At 37.6% G+C, this 23,567-nt stretch overlaps 1 protein-coding gene across 7 annotated transcripts in view; it reads right to left on the bottom strand.

The window, feature by feature from the left end:
- Nucleotides 1-519: 519 nt before the first annotated feature.
- DISP1 (dispatched RND transporter family member 1) overlaps nucleotides 520-23,567 on the bottom strand; it is an 87,896-nt gene continuing 64,848 nt past the window's right edge. For all 7 annotated transcript variants that reach the window (XM_084515561.1, XM_084515558.1, XM_084515560.1 and 4 more), the window contains 6 exons: nucleotides 16,852-16,881; nucleotides 12,995-13,118; nucleotides 11,633-11,760; nucleotides 11,185-11,282; nucleotides 9,120-9,217; nucleotides 520-4,178 (listed from right to left, as the gene is read on the bottom strand). In XM_084515561.1, coding sequence (XP_084371687.1) covers nucleotides 531-4,178; nucleotides 9,120-9,217; nucleotides 11,185-11,282; nucleotides 11,633-11,760; nucleotides 12,995-13,118; nucleotides 16,852-16,881 — 4,126 coding nt within the window. In that variant the 3' untranslated portion in view covers nucleotides 520-530. The remainder of the gene's footprint in view (nucleotides 4,179-9,119; nucleotides 9,218-11,184; nucleotides 11,283-11,632; nucleotides 11,761-12,994; nucleotides 13,119-16,851; nucleotides 16,882-23,567) is intronic.

Genomic DNA, 23,567 nt, shown 5'->3' with positions numbered 1-23,567 from the left:
TGTTTTACTGCACTATATACATAGATTCATAACAATGGCAGTGAGAGCACAGCTGACCTCCACAAGAGTTTATTTTTGTTAGGATTTGGATAGGATTAATAGTTAAAAATATTCCCAAAACACGCTTCACTGCTCCAATCCTGAATGAACAGTTACAGCCCTGCCGTTGTTCAAGGTTCGCACAATGGTCTGAACAAAAGCCTGTAAGACAACAACAGAATAAGGGAAATGCACTTAAAAAAAGCAGCAACCATGCTTGATCCCAAATGTTATTGACCTCTTCAGCAAAGGAAGAGTTTATTTGCAATACTTTATATTCTGGAGATGGTTTATATGGAGAAAAAATCTAGACAACATCAGGCTTTACGACATGTAATGTCTTTATGAAATATATAAAGGTTATTCTTCTATAAAATATATATTTTTCATTCCATGATTCAAATTTTAATTCATATTTACTCAGGACTTTCTTGTTTAATGTTTTAAAATTACTTCTACAAGAAGGACACAGTGGCCAAATTAAAGATTTATTATAGTGTTTTTATTAACAAACTTTCATTGGAAAGTTCTGGGCGCATTAACATAGGAGGCACATTGGCTTCGATGTTTGGCATTTGACAATCAACAGAATTGCACTTCACTGTCACAGCCTTGCTACAACAGTGTGAATTTTCATGGCAACCTTCACAGTGAGCCTCTCCCACTGACCTATTCAGCAGGTGGTTTTCATCATTTTGGTCAGCATTCAAAACCTGGTCATTCTGCAAAGAATGCTGATCTATCATGTTGCTCTCAGCTTTCTTTTTCTGCTTTGACATAGAGGCTTTCTTGCTTTCAACCCCGTTTGCTTCTGTGCCGCCCTTTTCATCACACTTGTCTGTCTTCTGGCAGAACCCCTTGTGGTTGTTGGATACACTGTTCTCACATTCAGAGCAATGCACAAAGAGGGGACCTACACTGCGGCAGAGAAATTGCGAGGAACTCATTACCTTTGGAACTGTTCTCATGTTTTCCTCGGGGTTTTGGTGAGCGTGTGAATCTGTCCTGTTTATTCTCTGTTGTGCCTGAAGCTGTTGCACTGACTGGAGGAAAAAATTTTTAGGCAGCGAGTTCTGCGTCATCGTCCTTTTGAGCCTTCCTTGGAGGCAACTGCAGTGGAGGACATGCTGGACTGGGTGCACATAACCTTCAGCAGCTTGCTGTAAAGCATTTATGGGACCCACAGGGTTTGGGAGCTGTACAGTTCCAGGTGAAGAAGAGCACTGGTAACAGAAGGGATCACTTAGCTGTTGACAGGAGTGTGGACTCCACTTGACTGCTATTTGTTGATACGGATCTGGACAGCTGCACTGCCTGTTTTGAGAGAAAATTGGGCATAGAGCATGTTGGTCGATAGATGACTGTAACACAGCTGAACTAGCAACGTTTTTTATGCTTTTGCTCACTTCACTATTATATACCGAATGCATAGGCATACAGGTGTTTGGGGGCATGCTACCGAAGAGTTCTGAGCAAATATGAGTTTCCTCATATGTCACTTTCTCTGCAGGGTTACAGATACCCGCTTGTGATGCCAGCGGCTCAAGCTCATAGTGTTCATGCTCCATTTCTGGTTTTTGACTTCTGGAGTCCAGCTGATACTTGCTAATGGGATGCGATTTATTTTGACCTCTGCCTCCTTGAGCTCCTGAAAGGGTCTGAGAGAAGGCATTACACCGCAGTTTTTTTGGTAGCGGGATTTGGCCACAAGTGCCCTGAGGTCCAAGGCATCGGCACATACACTGGAAGAAGAACGTTGCAAAAGCCCAACTAATGCACATTATAAGCATCATGAAAGTGCCAAGCTGCGTGTATGCCAACACTGTGGAGGGCATCATCATTGCTCCAGCTACAAATGTTGTCAATGCAGCCATTGCAATAGCAGAACCCATACGGCTTAAAGAAAAAATCACTTTTCCCTCTCGGTCAGGGTCAGGAGCAAGGCGATAAGCCACTCCATAATGAACAGCAAAGTCTACTGATAAGCCAACAGCCACTGAAATAGTGACAGATTCTAGCACATTCAGCTCCCATCCAAGAAGAACCAGAGAACCTACAGTGACAAAAATAGTTCCAGCTATTGAAACTATTGCATAAAGGCTTATAATTATATTCCAAGTTGTAAGAAGCATTACACTAAATGCAACAGCAACTGAAAGACCCATGGCGATAAGAGTACCATCAGAAAGACTGTCCTGAAGATCATAAAATTCTAAATTGCTCACAAACCAACCATTGCTAAGGCCTTCAGGAGCAGAACTAAGCTCATTTGAAATCCATGAGTCAACCTCTTTGTAGAACTGATGCATTTTCTCATAAGCCAGTGTGAAGAGGTAGGTGCTTTGGAACTCCAGCACCACTGCCCTGATGGTGTCATTAAGGTCGAAGCGAGGCCCCGGGGTTTTGCTATCTAAATGGTACCCTGTGCTTCTTTCTAGCTCCATTATAGCTCTCTTGATGCATAACTCAAAAACTTCTTGTTTGTATGGAAAGCTCCAGTGGCTGCAGCAAGGGTAAAGAGATGGCTCATCACAGTCCTGATTTTCCATCCACTGCTTAAATGTTTCAATAAAACAGCTTGTGAAGTCTTGTTCTTCAGTCTGATAAAAGAATGTTTGATTTCTTAACTTCTGACAGAAGCGCAAAATCCAAACCTGTGAAGCGGGGCTAGCAATATTAAAACTGCTATCTAGCTGCAGCTTTCCTTTACTTTTAGGATTTAAAGGGTCACCATTATCTTCAGGAATGACACCCCAGATTACTGTAATAGGCATGTGGAGCTCCTCTCCGTGGTGGACACGTTCAAACATAAAAAGTTTTTTGTATTCTGCATCATATCGTTCAAATGGGTGAGAAGACCTAAATACCTGAAACTCAGAGAGCTCCAATGACGGCAGTTTCATCTTTGGATTTACACACACAATATATGCTCCACCGATTGTTAAGGCAAGGAACCAAAAAAGCCAAATGTAACGGAATTTGATAACAATGCATGGCAAAACTTTTTCAAAAAATATCCTGGATGCTTCTGAGACTGCAAAAATAATCTTGTGGAACATTTGGCACAACACTGTCCAGCAGTTTTTGTTGTTGTACACCCTCTGCTGAGGTTTTTTAAAGCAACTGAAAATATTGAGAAGATACCGTTCATGTAATACAACTACAGCAGGTAGCCAGGTAACCATCAGAACATAATTTACCAATATGGCAGTGCCGGCATAAACACCAAAACATCTGATTGCTGTGATATTGCTGACATAATTAGCATAGAAGGCAGCAGCGGTAGTAAAACTGGTGACAAACATGGAAAGAGCAGCGTGCTGCAATGTGATGCTCACTGTCTCAGAAGTTCCAGCATGAGGTTTATCAAATTTTGTGTAGTTCCAAACATCACATAATACAAAAGCATCATCCGCTCCGATCCCAACAAGAATAATTAATGCTGTGAGATTCATGAATGGAAAGAACTCAAAATTAAATACTACCCGATAGAGAAAATAAGAAACAATCAAGGAACTAATTATTGCAAACATAGTCATTAGCGTGATAAACATGGACTTCGTGTATACACACATAACTAATAAAACAATTACAATGGCTATGGCAGGATACACAGTATCCATCAATAGGTAATCTTGAAACAAACTATGTTTTATTCCAAACTCAATCCCTGTGACAGTTGTTACACCATCAGAAGAGTTCCAGTTCTCGAAGTTGTCTAGGTAAATACTCATCATGCTTTCTCCTTTCTCAGTTGGAGAGAAGAGCATGCTATATTTTAAAGCTGGTAAGACATAGTCAGCTGTCTTTGGGCTTAGGAAATCCTTGTCCACTAGATAGTGAAGGATCTGGTAAACAGCATTGTACTTGGTACATTTGCGAGGCACGTTTGTACACTTGAGTTGGTCCTTCCTTTTGGCATTCATATCCCAGCAGTCCGGCCCCAGGGTCCCATTGTAGTAGTATTTGGCACATGTGCGAAGCAGCTTTAGGGTGTGAGAGACATCTCGTTCTACAATTTTTTGACACGATGACCTGTTGTTTAGAATGGCAATATAGTTGCCCAGAGTCCAGCTGGGACAGCACGAAGCAGCAGTGGCTCTCTGGCAGAGATCGCCAAACTGGGAATGGGATCTGATCTGTATAAAAACAGGCAGAGACAAAAATTCATTTTAAAGTAACAATCTGAATTTTTAGAAACACTCAGACACACAAAAAAATCCTTAAGTGATAAAAATTCAGTTTACAGTCCTTTCCTGTTAACATTTTAAATTCCTATTTCTGCATGCATTGGTTTTGATCAGCGTCCTCCTATATACACCAGACTGAACCAGCAGTAATTCAGTGTTCTGACTTGCTGATGCAGCACAGATTTGGCAGAAGAGTTAAGAATACTGTATTTCTATTGTTTGAAGATGTCTTTTTTCCAGACTGAGGACAGTTAATTCTCTTCTATTTTCTCATACTATAGTCCTGAAAAGAGACCATCAGCTATACCTTAACAAAGCTTCATTCTGCTTTCAATCACATACTGACGTTCCTAGCAGAAGCAGGGATTTATGATCCAGAAGAAAAGACATGACAGCTTTTACAATGACTACCATTGCCTGACCTATCTTCCACAATCCTCACTTTTGAGTTTTTTCTTGCTCTCATAGAGCCGACAGACATTTCTCCCAAACAGGTCAGCATGCTGCTGCTTAAGCATCGCTTGTCCAAGTCATGCAGGGATTTCCAAGGCGCAACATAATTCATCTGTGGCATGAAGCCCCATAAAATAAGCGCTGTTGCACAGAGATGGCAGTCGTGCCTCTAAACATTGCACCCACCATGGGAAGAAGTCCCATGGGTCAGCACAAGAGTGAAGGAACAGAGAAAGATGCAGCAGGAAGGCCAGAGAAGTTACAGGAACAACCAGGCAGCAGTGGCAAATGCAGACAAGGCATAGAGCTAGGTCACAGTGAGGGGAACCTCTGTTGTCAGCTCAAGTAAATGCCCCATGCCATGGAACTTCTACCAGAGCTTTATGAAAACAATAGCAATTTTAACATTTTGGTTAAGGAATCTCCTTAGCTAATAGCTAAATGAGTGTTAATCTGGTATGTGGATAGCCTTCTTTCACTTTAAGAATATGCCAGATTTAGTTGAAACTCCTAAGTGCAGGACTTAACTAAACTGCCATACGACGCTTTTGGCAAAATTAAAGCATCTTTAAGTAAAATTGAAACTGCTAAGTAACAATGTTAGATCATGGAAATTTTTTCAAGTTGGTAAAACTCATTCTTTATCCAGCAGAGGGAATTTAAGTCTTAAAATTTTCATGTCTGTTGCTACACAAAACTTTCTGGCTTGTTGTATGTGCTAAATTAGAATTAATCCTTCAAATACGTAGATATATGTAAAATTTCAGTCTTAATCAAGTTGCCTATAATGAACACATTTTAATAAAGTTACTAAAGCTATTTGCTAAAGAGTTTACAGGACTGGGACCAGAAATAATTAACCATGTATATTTTAGATCACCTCAATTCAAAACATACTACTTTGCTTTTCTAACAAAATTGCATGGGTTTATTATTAGCCATCATTTATAATGCAGACAAAACCTTGCACTTGGGGATTCTCATGACAGTTATAAAAGCTCTAATATGGACTTAATTTTGTCAACCAATTTCTGAACAATAACAAACTGGCATTCCAAAAAACCAGGATAATTCACATTTGATTGTTTCCAGATAAAAACACTCACACATGCAAACACAGGAAAAACTGAACAACCTATTAAATAAAAGGAAGCACTGGAATAGCCTATCTGTGTTTTTCATGGCACACCTCCAGGTTTATCTTATGAGGATATAATAGGCAAACCCTTGGGTCAGGCAGGCAAATTGGTAGGAAAGGATTGTATTGTCTTCTCTGCATACTCGAGTTCAAAACAGGACAATGAGGGTTATATGCTGTTCTTCAACACTTGCTGCAGGCCATAAACATTCACCGGTAAAGTAACTGCTGCCAAAGATAAAGTAACATGAGCTGGCAGCTGGAAATGAGAAATTAAAATGCAAAATTTAGCTTGGGATAGCTTATTAAAACACTATGTAAAATGTTAATATATTGTAGCACTGGGCTTTGTTAGTGATCCAAAGGTATCGCGAAGGCCATTTTGCTGTTGCCAAACTTGGTCTGCCACTGGCAAGACTTCCATTTATTTTGGAACAACTAAAGAAACCAAGCAGTGCAACCTGCGCACATGCTGCATCTGTAGGCAGATCTGCCCAAATGGATATATGCAGTGACGGAAATCGCAAATACATGTTTTGGGGGAAGCAGTCTGAGGAGATAATTTATAGTCTTTGAAGTTTATAAAATAACTGTTTATGGTTTATAGGGAAAACATCCTGCAATTACCAGGTGAAAGAAAGGGCTCTTCTCATTCAAGTAGTTACGTTTCTTACAGCTATTTTGTATATAGTATTTCCATGAAGATTATATGCTGAGCAGCTGTACAATGAAGCCCCTGACTGTCAGTAAAATATACAGTTAAAGTAGATACAAGCAGATGGGAATACAATTATCACATGGGATATATTGTTAGCTCATATTAAAAGCAAATACTATGTGGTGCTGAAATCCCACTTATCATTCAAAAATTACATAAACACTAAGGTTCACATTTCCAGAAACCACTGTCCAATATTGGAATACAGAAAATTTTGCCACTAATTTGAACAGAAACAGAATTTTGACCCTCAACAGTGATGAATTCAATAGCAAAACTGACTACAGCCAGAGGAGATTTGGTAAGACTGGAAGGCCATGGGAAGTGTCAATTTCTTCTGATAGCTACAGTGCAAGTCAGTCTCCTCTCTAGAGACTGGTTGTTAGCTGAACTTCACATTTAGAAGTGGGACTTATGTCAGCACTTCATTTGAGTTCTAAAAAGTGTTAGAAATGCTCAGAAGTTGCTAGAATTGTTTAGAAATGTTACTTGTAAGTAGCAAGCATTAAAAAAAAATAAAAAAGCTTCAGGCTTTTCTCAATCCCAAGTCTCTTATTTTTATTACACATTTACATATATAGACCAGCAATAATTAAAACACCTAACCATATCAGTTTATTTTATCAACTACCTAGCTAAAAGACCATGCCACTATCATGCTGCACTACTACTGTCCTCAGCTGATGTGCCTGATTATTCTCAAGTAAATACATAAATTACAACAAAGATCCATAGAAACATTATCTGCAAAAAATACTCGTTACAAAATTTACATCATTCTGGATGTGGCTGGAGCAGACAATATTTTATTTTCTCAGGTGTTCTTATTCTGAAGGATGAGCTACTTTCATGGAGTCAAGATGTGTGGTGCTTGGTTTTTTACTTTCATGCTTCCTTCAGAATGTAAAGCCATACTTGAAATAACATTTTACTATAGAAGTATGTGTATAGGGAGGCAAAAAGTCATCAGAAGTAATGAGAGCATTAAAACAGTATTTTTCAGAGGTAATTAACTGTCTTTATTTTCTTACACAGATATATTATTTTTTATTCAGACAGCAGTGTTTTGCAATGATCTCTATCATCTGCAATTTGCCTGCATCAGCTGTGACTGAACTTCTACAGTGAAACACAAAGATTAGCATCTCCTCCCTAACTCTCAATTTTCACCCTTGCAGAAGGTTATTCTCAACTATAACTCCTGACTGAACCAGCCATCTGATTACTCCCTAGCTCAAATTATTCAAAAATGGAGCTGGACTAATTTAAGTATTACACTTTCTTCTCCTGGCTCATTCCGACCAAAAGAGATAATGGCTAATCACACGAACCATCCTGGTAGTGCAATGATCTCTGATGGGGAAATAAAGAATATTTCACAAGCATGTGAGGACAAAAACCGCTTACGATAACAGAGGCCAACCAGAACAAAATGCATGTCAGCAGACTTGTAGGGAGGTTCATTATACAACATTTCACTACAGCTCTACATTTTAAGCAGACAAATGCTAGCTATTAGTGAAAACAGTTTGGGAAATTTGCTGAATTAAGACAGTTGTCTGAGGTGCAATCATAAATTAATAATAAGTATTAATAAGTATTCCTCATTGAAGAAATCTGGTATATTAATTGTTATTATTTTTGTTCTGGAGGAAAAAAAAATAGTATCTTACCAGGAAATCAATGCATTATTATTAACAGAAGAAAAACTTATTGCTTAATTTCCATATGAAATCACCAAAATTTATAGTTACTCAGCAGTTCAAAGAAAAAAATGTACTCATATCCAGCAATGACACTTACATTTTACAAATATATCACCTGAATGCTTACTTTATTTCAGCCTGTGTCAGTTAACTTCTATCAGTTGAAACCAGACATTAATTTAAATCAGCATGCTAAATTATTTTCTAACACATGTTAACAGAAGCTATGGTAGCCTCTGAACTTGGTTGTTACAATAGTTATTTTGGCTATGCAAGGCACTAAGTACAAGAAAAGCCGTACTTATACTGCCCAAGAAAAATTACAACGGAGCCAGACAGACAAGTCCAAAATATCTTTGTCCTCTTTCTAAATTTAAAGAGAAAACTATTATTACAGTATCAGTATCAAGAGGTAATTAACTGGGCTATATTTCTAGCTACTGTATCCATGTTCTTTGATGTCCAGATGCCGATGTCTTTTCTTTTGACCCCATAAATCTGAGTGACCCACTGGCTGCATATACTATAAGGATTTGAGGAATAATTTATGGGAAAGAAGAACGAAAATCCATGGAATAATACTCTAAGAGGAAACACAGAAAAGGTTATGATAGTCCTTCCTGCACAGAAACTTCTAAAGTAATCTTCCTCCACCCCATTCTGGATGGCATTAGTAGCAAAACCAAATTCCTCTGTATAATCTAATTGTAGAGATCGTTTGATAGCTTCCTCTGTACACAAACTGACAATTTTACAAAGATGTGAACAATGTCAAATGCTCTCATATACTGCTGGATGACAATCAGCAGCAAAATAAAGCTCAAATAAACACTTTCTATCTGCATATTAAATAATGGTACAACATCTCTACTTACCCTCAAGTTATCTACATTGCACATTGACTTAATTGCATTCAAATTCCATAAATTCTCTCCTTCTGTTGATGTAAACACCACTCGTGAATAGCGATCACCTGAAATTACAGAAGGATGGTTTATGGACTATTTGGTTGTGTCTGACATCAAATACTGATGTAAAATCCCACCATTCCAATGATGCCAATGAATTCTTTTTCAGGTTATGGGAATCCACCTCCTTTTCAAGATAATATATTTATCTGTAAGACTTAATCCACATGAAAGTTTCAGTTTCCTTAAAGTGCTGATAATAAATATGGCATCTTAAATATTATATACCACTTAGAAGCTCTACACACTACTATTCGAGCAAGCTATCTTCTGAACTATGACAAACAAACAAACAAAATCCAACAACAGAAGATCTAATCAGCAAACTATGAAATTCTTGGCACAGCATAATGGCAGTGCATAGATAACAGAAATCAAAGCCTGATTTAGTAAGACATTCGGGAATATAAATAATAATTATAAAGATGTTTCTATAAGACTTTTTGCTTTAGAAGCAAATGACTGCAGTGGAAATTGTGTTATCTGTAAGGCCATTTTAAATAATTCTACAGTTTAGATACATACAGCTTAAAATAAAAATTAAATTGTATTTATTAGAAGACAGCTTTTAGGAAAAGAAATCATTACTTAGTGGCAGAAGTCCTTTATGCATAGATGACAAGGGAAACGTATATACATGGATATATATATGGTGCTGAGGAACAATATATGGTACCTTCGGTTAAGAAACCTTATCACTTAATTATAGTATTTCCAAAAACAAAAGGCTGATTTTTTCCCACTGCTGAGAATATGCAGAGTTGTTGCCCTTCACAGAACTGCAATGAAAAGACTCAGTGGTAGTGCCTTATGATCTCTGGCTGTGCTTTAGGATCAAGGATCTGCTGATCCTTGAGCAGACATAGAAGGATACCAACGACCAATATGGGTCAAGAGGAAAACAACTGTTTTCTTTACATAAAAAACTGGAAACTCCCATAGAAGCACAATTCCTTCACGACTGACACAACTGAGACTATGCAGGAACAGTAATGGAAAGAATGAGACTATACAGAAATAGCTGGCAGGAGTTAATTCTGCTTCAAGCTGTAGTTAATGCTCAGTAGTGTTTCTAATACATTTCCTCTTCCTTATGAAATAACTTTTCAGTCTAATTTGGTTCTGCTCACAATGATGACATTGTTCATATTGTCTCACTTTACATGTAAAACCTCAGTGTAATTGAAAAATAAATAAATCTGGTTTTCACCCATTTTTACTGCTCATTGCTCTCTCTCTCTCAGGTCAATAATATAAACAAATAATTTCATAACTATATTTTTGTGCTCTGTTGTCAATCCTGACATATACAAGTAACAGCAACAGAGCCCAAGTAGGCATTCTTTGAATAAAGGTGAGATCTAGATGACAATGTTTTGTCATATGCTTTGTAAAAAGTTCAATAAAGACTTCTTTGTCCTCCAGTTTAATTTAAATGTTTTCAAAAGCCTTTACTACTTTAAGAATTTGTGTGATTTTTGATTGGTTTTGTGATCTTTTGGTTTTGTTTTGTTTCTACAAACAGCCTAAATTCTGGGCAGGATATGACCTGTGGATGTCTTTTAGGAAAGAGTCTCATATAAACATCTAGAGGAAAAGTAATTTGTTTTAGGTGTTTTTTTAGAGTTGATGGCACAGACAAAACACAACTTCTTCCCCAATGTGAGTTAAGTGCTATGTCTATAGGCATACATAAAACACTGCTCTTACAGTGATTACAGCATTATCAACAACAGGATATCTTTACAGGAAATGGGACCACTTTAAGGATGTAATTGCTTCCTAGGAAGAACCAATAGAATATAAAATTTTAGCCCAATAACTTCAAAGGCTTCTGCACACATAAAGAAGGTATTTATCATGAATACGATAAGCAAACATATTTTCCTAATCAGGTATACAATAGACAGAAGAGCTCAGAAATGATTCAACTGTCAGAAGCTTATTCTCCTTACATCATTTCTCCACTTACTTGGAATATCACAGAAAAAGGTATCCTTGTGAAAGTTCCATTCTGCTTGCCTCTTTTCTCTTTCGTAGTGATCATCCGACCATCTGTCATCTTGATGACTGAAATGGAATAAATGTCTTTAACTTACTTTCCCAAAGAAACTGTTAAAAGACGTATCCAAACAAGTTACACATCTCAGTAGCTCTTCTATTACAGTGTGACCTCTTTATTCAGGAACTGAAACATTCACTGCATTTTTTGTTATTAGAGACTTCAAAGGTTGACACAATATTTCAAAAATCTTACCATGGGAATTATCTAGGTCCTTGAAAATTGTAGATGACTAGATCCAATATGTATTGAAACCACTGACACTATATACAGTAAATTCAGTGGGTATTAGAGCAAGTGCTATGTACACACAAAAAAACATAATAGAATAAAATGAATCTTTAATACAAATTCTTACCTTTTAGCTTGCTCATCTGCATATTTAAAAGGATAATTTGCAAGCGTTGCTTTGTACCCTGTGTTTTTCACCATATTGTTCCATGTAACCAGTCTCTGTCCTATTGCTGTCCCTCTTGGTTCAAAACCCTAAGAAAGAGTATTATAAAATTCCATTAATACTTTTCATTGTTTAGCTCAAACAGGAAAGTGGAAACATGACCAAAGTGATGCATAATTTTCATTATGAAGCATAGTTACTCTGGGAATCTGCTCTAAATGTAAAATGCTTTATGACAGGCCAGTTTGACACAATAATGACCAACTATATAAACTGACAAGGGATTACAAATTCTTGCACATATTACTTACCTCCCCAAGAAATGGTGATTATTTAGTCTACTAAATGTTCAACTTACTTTTCAGAGTAAGGGTATTCTGTAATGTCCTCTTCTGTATCTTAATTACAACTCTTTACTGATTTTTATGATCTTTATCATCTTGTTTTTAGATGGTATTTACGATTAAAAACTTTCAAATATACATATTTCCCCAAAAACTACGCAGGTCTTCCATTTCAAAAGTGACTTTGAAATATAATTAGAATAACTTGACTGTTTTCAGAAAACAGCCATTCCATATGGATATGTACAGATACATGCTACTAAAATACAACTAACAATAAATTACAGGAGTAGTATAATCATATTTGAGGATGGAAAAAAATGTATTTTTTCCATAAAGCTACTCATGGGTAAAATAGCTGAAGAAAAATAAGAAATGAGCACAGTATTTAACAGAATCTGATATAGATTACTTTCAGTCTTTCAATATGGATATCATTTCATCCCCAGAAGGCACTTAGAATACCCTTTCCTTTAATGGATTCTGGCCCTCGCTCCTTGAAACTTGATTTAGAACGTATGGTCTGTGTTGTACTGTGCTGTACATCTAAAACTGGGATGAATTTACATTATTCAATGTACAGCAGTTCTGTTGTGAGGCACATGAGATTCAAATGACAACATGCAGAACTGACTGAAACTCATGGATAACACACACTGATGGCAACTGCATTTTTGTTATCACTCTTTGTTACCAATGTCAAAATCTAATACTTTTAATATTATTTAGGCTCTTTAACATTTAATTTCTTTCATGGATCTATTAGACAAAGCTTGATTTTGCAAGCTTACTGCTGATGGAAACTCAATGGAAATTGGTTCCCAACAAGATTCAAAGTACAGGGAATCTTTTCAGGCACATTAAGTGTCAGGGGAATATATCAGTTGCTGTACTTGCATCCACTGTTTACCGCTAATATTGAAATAACATCAAGCCAAAAATACTTACTGGACAGTACAAGTGACTACTATTCGCTTACCAGCAACGGATCAGAGAAATCTGGAAGATCTGGAACTAATATTCCAACCAGTGCACACACCACTATTAACACAGTACACATGCCCAGGACCACCACGGGCCAGTCAGCTATCAGCGCAGCATAGCTATATGGAGAGGAGCAGAGAAAAATATGTTACATAAAAGAAAGTCATGCACAAACAAACCTCCTCCCTCCTGAAGCACTCTACTCATATATAAAAAAGCTTTTCACATCAGACCCAGGAAATGCAGTCTTTATCTTAGATTTTATTTATACTGCTACAGAGGTGATTAATTATGGGCTACTGAAATAGATATTTCTGTTGTTCAGTACCCGTTAGGAATTTAAACTGCCATAGGAATCATTTATGTAACATTTTTATATTAAAAATGAAAACCAAACATATGTGAAATGAAACCTCTAAGTCTAAATACAAATTTTTGAGATTAGTATTTCTTCCTTAGCATTACACTTAATTTCTGGCATGGATATTATCCTTGTTCGGGACCACTAGAAAATGAATGTTTTGTTTAAAAACTCAGGATAGAAAACATCTATTTCTTCTTTGAAAGTTTAAGCTTTTTTAAGAAAAAATATCAGAGGAAAAACAGATTTTTAAGCAGAATGCAAAAGAAAACATTTCCTCTATATTTAAAACTACCATTTAAAAAACTATACTCAAAACCTATATTCTAACTATCCATGAAATCTGTTTTAAATTCAAAGATGAAAGGGAGTTGCAACATGACACAAGCTAATCAACATTAATGTTTTAGTCTTCTAGGATAACATGTATCCTTGGACTTTAACTCCCAGTACGTTCTCAACTTTGAGAGTGCAAGGGTTTTACAACCAAATCTAATTTTCATTATTTTTGGAAGATATTTTTATTTCTGTTAAGTTGACAAAAGGTATCAGGAAAGAAAACAAAACCCAGAAACCTTAATTCCTTAACATTTTTTCTTCAAGTGAAGAGTTGAACTCATACAGCTTATGTTTCAAGAGTAACATTGTCTAATCTGGGGATCAAAGAGTACTGAGAGTCCCACAAAGTTTAAAAGGCATTTAAAAAAAGAATTGTAGGCTATGAATCATTCTGCACTGATTGTCTCTGTACACACTAAATATTGATCAAGAAGATTTATACCCCATTTCCTCCTCAACTTGGCTGCAATGTAACATGAAAGCAAGTTTATAGCACAGCTAGATTATTCTACCACCTACTATTATTATATTACTATCTTAAAAGATTGTTTCTTTTTCAGTTTTAGGCCAACCCTAATCACAATTTGATCATCTGCTCTAGAGAAATTTTCCATCCCATTCCTAAGATGGGATGTAATGGCCAGCTCCTCACTCCAGCAAAAGCTTCCCATTTTTCTAAGTGTATCAACAGCAGCGAGCAAGCTCATTGCTGACTTTCTGTAGCATGTGGAAGTCAGTATGCTGCAGGGGTCTAAAGCACAGCTTTAAGGAGCAAGGGAGTCCAAAGCACTGGGTGTATCCCAATATCCCATTTGGTAAATGTGAAATAATTCTTACATTCTCACACAAGAGGTTAATTAGCAAAAGCTTGAAAAGCAATCCGAAGCATTAGTTTTTATTAAAGTGAATCACAAGGGGGCAGCTTGCCAAATGAGCAATTGTACAAAGTAGGAGTGAAGGGAAGTAAATGACCTAATAGAATTTTCCTATTTATAGGATTAAATGTTTTCATAAACACCAAGTGCTAGACTGACTAGTTATTACAGACATTTGTTCTGAAGTCATAAAATTCTACCTAATTTATTTATATTTTCCTATTCACCGGAGCCAGATACCCCTCTGTCGTGTTGTTTCTGTGCTTCCACTGTCACCTGAGCAGCCCTTCAGACACTAGCAAAAGAAAATGTGTCCTAGGTGAATTGTTTAGCAAGTTAATAAGTCACATACAGAAGACAGCAAGTGTTTGCTTACGCTTGTACAACTGTCCTGCTTCTGACAACCTGCACTGAAATTCAGATAAACTAAGCTGACCTGAGATGGAACATTAAAAAAGTCCTAACCATGCTACATTTTAATTTTATCTGAACATAATTCGATGCCACTGAGGGCTCTGGTTCTAACCAAGATGCCTGCAGGCAGCCCAGATGTTGTCTCCCTCTGAGTGGCTAAACACATGGCAGTTCCTTTAGCTTTCACCCATTAAAAAGCCAGAAAATTAGTCTAATTACAGCAAAACCAATGCCCTGAGTTAGATTCTGTGTCTGATAATTTTCAAATCCAAGAGAAAAATCTCTTCCAAATCTATTCCTCAGTTAAGGCATCACTCCTATTCAGAAGGCACATCCTTAGTGCCACGCATGTACCTTAGCACTTTGCCATATCGCGGTAACGCCTCATGCTTTTTGATGCCTAATTAAAAATACTCTTGCAAAATGAACCAGGCATATTATGACATTACTACACTAGATTTTTTTTTTCTCCTCCAAAGTATTCAAGCACTACATGATGAATTCTTTGTATCTATGATGTTGACTGAAATCTTTCAGACCACTCATTCACTGCTTTCCATCTAGTTGTTAGAATGGTTGTAAATATGTGCAGTTTCCACTAATTTCTTTCCTCCTGATATTTCACACACATGACAAAGTATTTCTTCTTCATGTTTTAAACAAATACAAATGCTCAGGAGATTCAATACGTAATTCAATCTAGGCTAATTTCACCATTTTGGCACCACTAAAGACTAGTTTCAAGCACTCTACCCCAAGGTGATCTAGACTCCTGGCATTTTCTTAGAAAGTAGGAAAAAAATAAAAAGCATTTTGCTTTCCCTTCCATTTTAAGCAAAAGCATAAAACTTGGATAGTGTCAAGCTTTTCTGTTCAGCACTTATATGCAGACATACTCAGTTTAAACCACTGCTCAGTCTCACATAGAGAGACAGAAACATATCACATACAAATTCAATACAAGTAATCACGAGCAATGGCTGTTTGTGTGACTGCACTCGTATTACCACAGATTTATGCAACTCACACTAGATAGTCAGTGAACAAGCCTGTTTTTTACTGAAGATAAATTCTACAGGTGGATTATGTTTTTAACGTATGTTCACTTGCAATGATTTCTTGTTGCTATTACTGATACATGAACAGTTTAGGTGAGTTGCTCTACTATTTTCTAAGATCCCGCCATTCCTCAGAGAACATGCTGTCCAAACCCAGCATTCTTGATCGTGTGGGTTTTCTGCTTTGGTTTTAGGAAGCAGTGAAGATCACTACGATGAAATTATCTGAACTCTTCTGTCAGGTTATCATTCTCGCTGACACAACCAAGCTGCTTCTCAGAATAACCCTTCATCGGAACAGTAATAAGCCACAGGGTTTTTAAGCTTCTGCTGACAGTGTACATGTATAGAACAAGAATAGCATTGACTGTAGTAAAAATTACAATAAGATATTTGCCAGAAAAGCAGTCTGCATAATTTTAAAATTCTGGCCTGGCATTTTGTCTCTAAAAGCCTCTCCCAAAGAAGCTATTTATGGAAAGCCTACTTAGGCCACTTTCTGTGGTCTATTCTCTTCCTGCTCCAACCGGATCCACAGCTGTTTGATTACAGATGTCAAGGGGCATGTCCCTGGCTACACCTTTCCATGTTTATGTAGGGACCCGTTGAAGACCAGTTCTCCTAAATGCTTCAGAAATCCACTACCCACTGTGTGAAGAAATACTTTCAATATAAATGTTTTTAATTTGATGGCCTACTATTTTTCTCAAATGTACCTCATTCTTGCATGGGGAACAACAACTTTATGATCACTTTCTGTCTTTATGATTCTGTAAATATCTCAAGTGATGGTACTATACCTTACCTTTTTGGTAACTTGAATGGTCTGGCTGGCCTGGAAAAGGAGGAAAAAAGAGTAATTGAAAATATATGAAATATATGTGCAAATGCCAATTTGGTTAATTTTTCTCATACATGGATAAGCAACTAAATGATAAAAATCAGCTGTTTCAGAATATGAATTATTTTAGAAGGCATACAATCATACTCAATTGAGCCTTTGCAAACATGTAATTCAGAGAATAATTATAGCTACAAAGACAGCTGGGTTTTCAAAAGTGGAATTTTATGCAGCTGATTTTTGGGATTACTATTTAAGAGGCTGTTCCAGTTTTCAACAAAAGACCAAATAAATGAGATAAAAATTCAGTACCATTAAAAATCATGAGAAAGTTTGCATATGATGGGAAAGGACAACCAAAACACCATGTTCTGACACTGCAATTCATGGACCTTCTTAATTGTCCTTCATAATTCCATTACAGAAAATGATTTTGGCCAGAATTTTTGTCTTACCATAATACAGAGAATAGCATGACAAAAAGTACCTATATAAGATAACTTTTCTATGCATGTTTCTGTTTTTATTAAAAATGTAATATAAACAACTTGATGAGGAGACTGCAAACCCAAATGCAAATTATTCATACTCGCACCTATTCAGTGAACACTTCATTTTGTCAGCTATTGATCAGCAAGTCCAGCACGTTTCACTTTTAAAAATTCCCATGAAGTCCTTTCAAGATTTTCCTGTCTATGAACATGACATACAATCACTCTGAAAATGTAACCATGCTCTAGCCTGATTTAGTTATGAACTTGCTTTATCGTCATGACCATATTTAATACTATTTCTTTAAAAAGTATAGAGAACAATTTAAGAAACAGCTGCTTGCATAAAATAGGGCACTTGGTACTTCTGCACTGTGGTCTCCAAAAGAGTGAAGATTTGCATATTTTCATACCACTGGATTAATAGCTCAAACTTTGGATCCTCCAAAGGTTTTCACACAAGTTTAAAGCTGAATTCAGTGCTCAAAATTTGCCATCATGTGAGGAATAAGATTTGTCACATTGGGTTGAAATTGTAGTCCAGGGGAATAAACATTCTGACATAAGCACTCTGAGGTAGCTACTACCATGCCTGTGCTAGGTGACAGTACTGCTTAGGCTATTTCTAATTCAGAGCAACTATAAGGGTCAAGGGGAAATAATTCATATAAAACTGAGCCTCCAACTCTACACTCTGTTACAGCAAATAAGAAGTATATGATCATGCAAAACAGCTCCTAACACAGCAGGAGGTCACTTCAGACATACATTCAAAGTGTTGCAAAATAACATGATAGCAAAAGGTATGATGAAAATATAATTGAAAAAGTAATATAAATTCTGCAATTCGTGTTATCCTTTTCTTCAGCAGAGACGATGGAAGAAAAAGTTAAACTAGCAAAGGTAACACTGATGTTAAGCCCTCTTTTATTCTATATCCTCATTCATTGTATATCTCAGGCAATATAGCACAAATACAACTGTGATGTAACATTTCATCAAGATCCTGGCCTGTATCAGGAATGGTGCAGCCAGCAGGAGCAGGGAGGTGATCGTCCCCCTGCACTCTGCTCTGGTGAGGCTGCACCTCGAGCACTGTGTTCAGTTTTGGGCCCCTCGCTACAAGAAGGACATCGAGGCCCTGGAGCGTGTCCAGAGCAGGGCTATGAAGCTGGTGAAGGGCCTGGAACACAAGGCCTGTGAGGAGTGGCTGGGGGAACTGGGGCTGTTTGCTCTGGAGAAGAGGAGGCTCAGGGGAGATCTCATTGCTCTCTGCAACTGCCTGAAAGGAAGCTGTGGGGAACTGGGGGCAGGCCTCTTCTCACAGGTAACTAACGGTAGGACTTGAGGCCATTCGCTCTAGTTGTGCCAGGGGAGGTTCAGGTTGGCAATGAGGAGACATTTCTCCTCAGAAAGAGCAGTCAGGCACTGGGACGGGTTGCCCAGGGAGGTGGTGGAGTCACCGCCCCTGGAGGTCTTCAAGGAAAGGTTGGACGTGGTGCTTAGGGACATGGTTTAGTGGGTGATAGAGGTGGTAGGAGGATGGTTGGACCAGATGGTCTTGAAGGTCTTTTCCAACCTTAATGATTCTATGATTACATATATATATATGTAATATATATGATTATATATATATACACTACATATATATGTAGTATATATGATTACATATATATATACACACACATATATATATGTATATATACACATATATATATGTATTACATATATATATACATATATATATATATGTATTTCCTCGAGAAAATTTAACTTTGATAAGAAATAAGAATTAAAACAACAACAACAGATTTCTACCAGTTCTAACCCACTGCTGTCTGGAATTGCTCCAACCTGCCAAGTAGTGGAGATGCTAAATGGAACACGAACGTAGGGAGCAGAGTAATACAAATTGCTCCTAGCAGCCACGAGGAAGCTGGAGAAAGGGATAAGGAAAGCAGAATACACAATTTGCAGTTATAGTAACTCAGTTTGAGGAAGTGTATGGACAAGAATTTTCTCTTAAGTTTAGCCACAGAAATTAAGGCTAAATTTATGAAGTATCACCAACCTTTAGTTTGTAGTCCGACATGCACTAATCTGTATTTCAGAGATACTGAACACACTAATTCTAACAACTAATACCAAAAAATTTTCTGGTTCTCCTGGTGCCAAGAGAAGAACAGCTTACTTGTCAGAAACCAAAATTCACAGAAGCCCAAACAAACTGATTTCTGAAATGATTTTGCAACAGTAAGTTGCCTGAGGCTGAAAGAGAAGCTGTGGCAGGCTTAGGAGGCTTCTCATCATCCTAACTAAACCTTTAACCACAAAACAAACTTTTTTCAACAGAAGCTAGACTGGACAAAAAGAAAGTAGGTATTGGGGTTGGAAACCACTAAACCTGAACCTTGAGGGAGTTGTAATGGGACTCTATATGAAGAGAAATGCTTAAACAGGGAAACCTTTCACGGACAAATTCAGCACCAATGAAGAACATTAACTGAGTCTGTGCTTCCACGCCTGCACGGAAAGGGATAAAACGACAGAGTCAGAAAACAGATTTTTGTAATTACAAGATATGCTTTTTGGGTTTCCAAATTAGAGGGGAACATATCCACACATTTACTGTTAATACAGTGACCCAAAGATGAATTTCTACATTTTATTTTTTAAGATCTGCATTTCCACATATGCTCAGTTACTTGTGAAAGCAAGTCTCTTTCTCATCTGTGCCGTAATGGAGTTCACCACAAGCAACAATACCATGCAATTATTTAGCACAAAAAACAGCCAAGTAAGGACCACAACTACAGCACTAGTGGCCATAATTCAGGTCTCTACTGACGTGTATAGAAGTGCGTATAGCAATTCCAGTTTATATGGACAGATAAAATTGCCTTCTGTATGCTTGGATTCTGTCAATTTTAGTGCCGCTTTTCCAACAAAGTTAATCTACAAGGCTGAAAAAAACAGCAGGTTCTTTAGTTGATTATTAACTCCCACAGAGGGAATGTTTTCCTCTGCACAGGCTGTAACACCGCTCTCCACATCACCTCACACTATGCTGTATGATTGTTCAGTGGTCTGCATGAGTCTGTAAAGGGTTATCTGGTTCATCCAGAGAGCTGTGTCCACATCACGACACAATCCCCCAGATCTGAGGGTTTGCTCAGACTGGGAGGTACAGAACAGCCACAGAACCATCTGAGCTCCTAAAAAAGCTGGTGAGATAAAATTTAGTTGGGAAGGACCAACATGTTTAGTTGGGAAGGATCCTGCTGTGGGGATGATGCAGGCACCTTCTCAACGTATCTTTGTGTGCATTCTCTTTTTCCACTGTTCTCCCAGTATCCCTTCTGCATGCAAAATCTTAGTAAACATGCACATCTTAAATCTTCACCCAACTTTATCCCCCATTTTAATTATGTCTCTGTAACTATACGGCAAAACAAGTTTTCTCAACAGAATCTAAAATTTGTTTTAGATAGGACTTCCAAAATTAACTTTGGCTGATTTGATTTACATAAAAAGAGTAAAAACACCAACATAACTGTTTCCTATCCTCTCTTTTTCCCATCAAAACCAAACTACATTTCCCTCTGTTTCCTCCACCTGCAAAATGTATTCAGTGCTGAACAAACGATGATGATTAAGTTCTTCAAAGTTAGGGAGGGTTAAAGGTCACACCTGCTATCAAACTGTTTTGTTTCGAAAAGCGTGCATTAAAAAAACCTGTGTGTACCGGAGTGAATTCCAGCAGTGTAACCAATCCCTTGCAGCTGTTGTGATGACTCTATTGTATCAGTCAATAAGAAAAGTTATCCCTGAAAACTATGCACAAAAATTCTTTAGTTATGCTCTAAAATACAGAAATGCATGGTAAAACCAGATCTTTCCCACTTAATTAAAGCTGCTGTGTCTAATTTTTGAAGTATTATACTTCCACTTAGTTTAAATAACACCCCCAAGCTCTAAAAAAAGTCTAGACAAAAAAAAAAAATAATAAAATAAACAAGAACAGCAACAAAAAAAACAGTTTTCATGAGAAAGAAATGGTGAATTCCATAACTGTATTGGGACAAAAGCCAAGCTGATGTTTGTATTGAATTACCCTTGTAGTTCTCACAAGTTTGGTACCAGAAAGTGACAATTGCATTGGTTTATGACATGACTAGCAGAACAAAGGTATTACATAAATTACACTCACTGATTAAAATCCAGTATAAGCTATGCCAAGGGGAAATAAAAGGATGAGCGATATTCTACTACCATTACTGCAAACCTCATCTCTACTCAACTGATGCTTTGCTTTAAGCTTTTCTTTTCTAATGGCTAGTTTAGCTTGAGCATCACACAACTAGGAAGTACAAAATGAAAAGATAAATAGATTCGCTAAAAAGCTCCTAAGTTCTTCAACATGAAACTGATTTGGTTGACTAGCATCCTTCTGTGCGAGATGGTGAAAAGGAGTGGTGTTTTTAAAAAGTGTTGCTATAATATTAGACTGCTTATTAGGCAAGCATTACTGTCTAAAAGCAATGTGTCGTGAGCGTGTTCCTTCAGCATGGAACTTCTCCAAATGAATTTAACACTTAATAAAATTGTGGATGCCTTATTGTTTACGTAGTGCATTTGTTTTGCTTGTCTAGTAAGATTCAGAGGAATACAAACCTGGATGTAACAGATGACAGTACAATTACCTAGATATTCCAAGTCATTCTTTTTGCAGCCTTCCCTCAACAAATCTCAATTGTGAAAAAACTATCAATTAAAGTAACCACTTTCACCTCACACCAAAAAGAAGCAATGCCAGCTGCTTCACGAGTGGATGCAAGAAAAGCTGCAGGAAGTAGCTATGACAGAAAATTACAAAAACAGACTATGTTTTGAAGCATACTTTGATGAGAGCTTTTTACCTACTGTGGAGTAAGCAACATGTAAAAATGCATTGGTGGCTATCAGTAAACTAAAAGGTAGAAAAAGATACAATTTTTGACCACAAGCATTCCTGCCTACTTGTTTTAAGTGTATTAACTTGTTTATATAGTAACTTGTTTTATCAAGTCAGTTAAAGAGGGTCGATACATTTCAAAACATGCTTTTGTACTAACTTGGCTAAACAGGGTACTCCTAAATCACATTAAATCCCTATTATAATTCTGGATAAAGCCCTGGTTAAATATTTGGCTTCTGAGTTATTTCATGACACTTACACACAATTAATTTCTGTTACACTGTGTGCAGATAGAAACTGAAGCTCAGATGTAGAGGGACTTTTCCCCTTTGTTCCTTGGAGGAACCACGAATGAGTCAGACTAAGCTGAAATGAATGCCTGTCGGGCTACCACCCCAGATACGAAGCAGCACAAAGGCACCGACTGGGACTGTTGCACCCTGTTCTAAGGTATAAGGCAACAACTACAAGAACCATAGATACACCTAAAAGAACCATAGATAAACCTGAAACTGCCAGGGCAGCTGCTTCCTGTGTAAGAGAAGCAGGAGAACTTCCAGCCTTGGCTAAAAGGCGCTGTTGTACAGAACCACACAACAGCTGAAGCTGGAAGGAGCCTCTGGAGGTCCAACCCTCCCTGCCCAAGCAGGGACACCCAGAGCAGGTTGCCCAAGACCACGTCCAGGTGGCATTTGACTATCTCCAGGAAGACTCCGCAGTCTCTCTGGGCAACCTGTGCCAGTGCTCCATCACCTGCACTGCAAAGAAGTGATTCCTGATGTTTATGTGGTTGCTGCTGGTACAGGCATTTCTTGATGACACACTGCTCTTCTTCATCCTGTTACCTGCCATCAAGCAGTTCATTGCTGACTTTCAGATGGATGGACAATAAGCATCTCAAAAAGATAAACACCGGTATTTGCAGCCACTTTTCCTACTTCCCTGCGGAAACTGGTCTCAGATGAAAAAGTACCAACTGCTGAAAAATGCAGCGCATCCAGCAGAGATCCACACTCAGCTGCTTTTAAATTACAAACAGCAACAGTGGACCATAATTTCAGGGCTCAAATGTGTGTCCAAGTGTAGCACACAAATGGTCTCTGACAGAAACTTGGCAGATGAGGAAAAGCCCAGTTTTCTAAATGAGAAAACTAACAGGTCAGATTGCCAGCCTTTGTCATTTTGGCTCTGAGCTCCATAAAGTTTTGAAAATAAAAGCTTAGCTTGCAGCT

This window comes from Aythya ferina, assembly GCF_964211825.1.
Source record: "Aythya ferina genome assembly, chromosome: 3".
Classification (NCBI taxonomy): domain Eukaryota; kingdom Metazoa; phylum Chordata; class Aves; order Anseriformes; family Anatidae; genus Aythya; species Aythya ferina.
The sequence above is the reverse complement of the archived record's forward strand: the minus strand, read 5'-3'. Positions and strand labels throughout refer to the sequence as shown.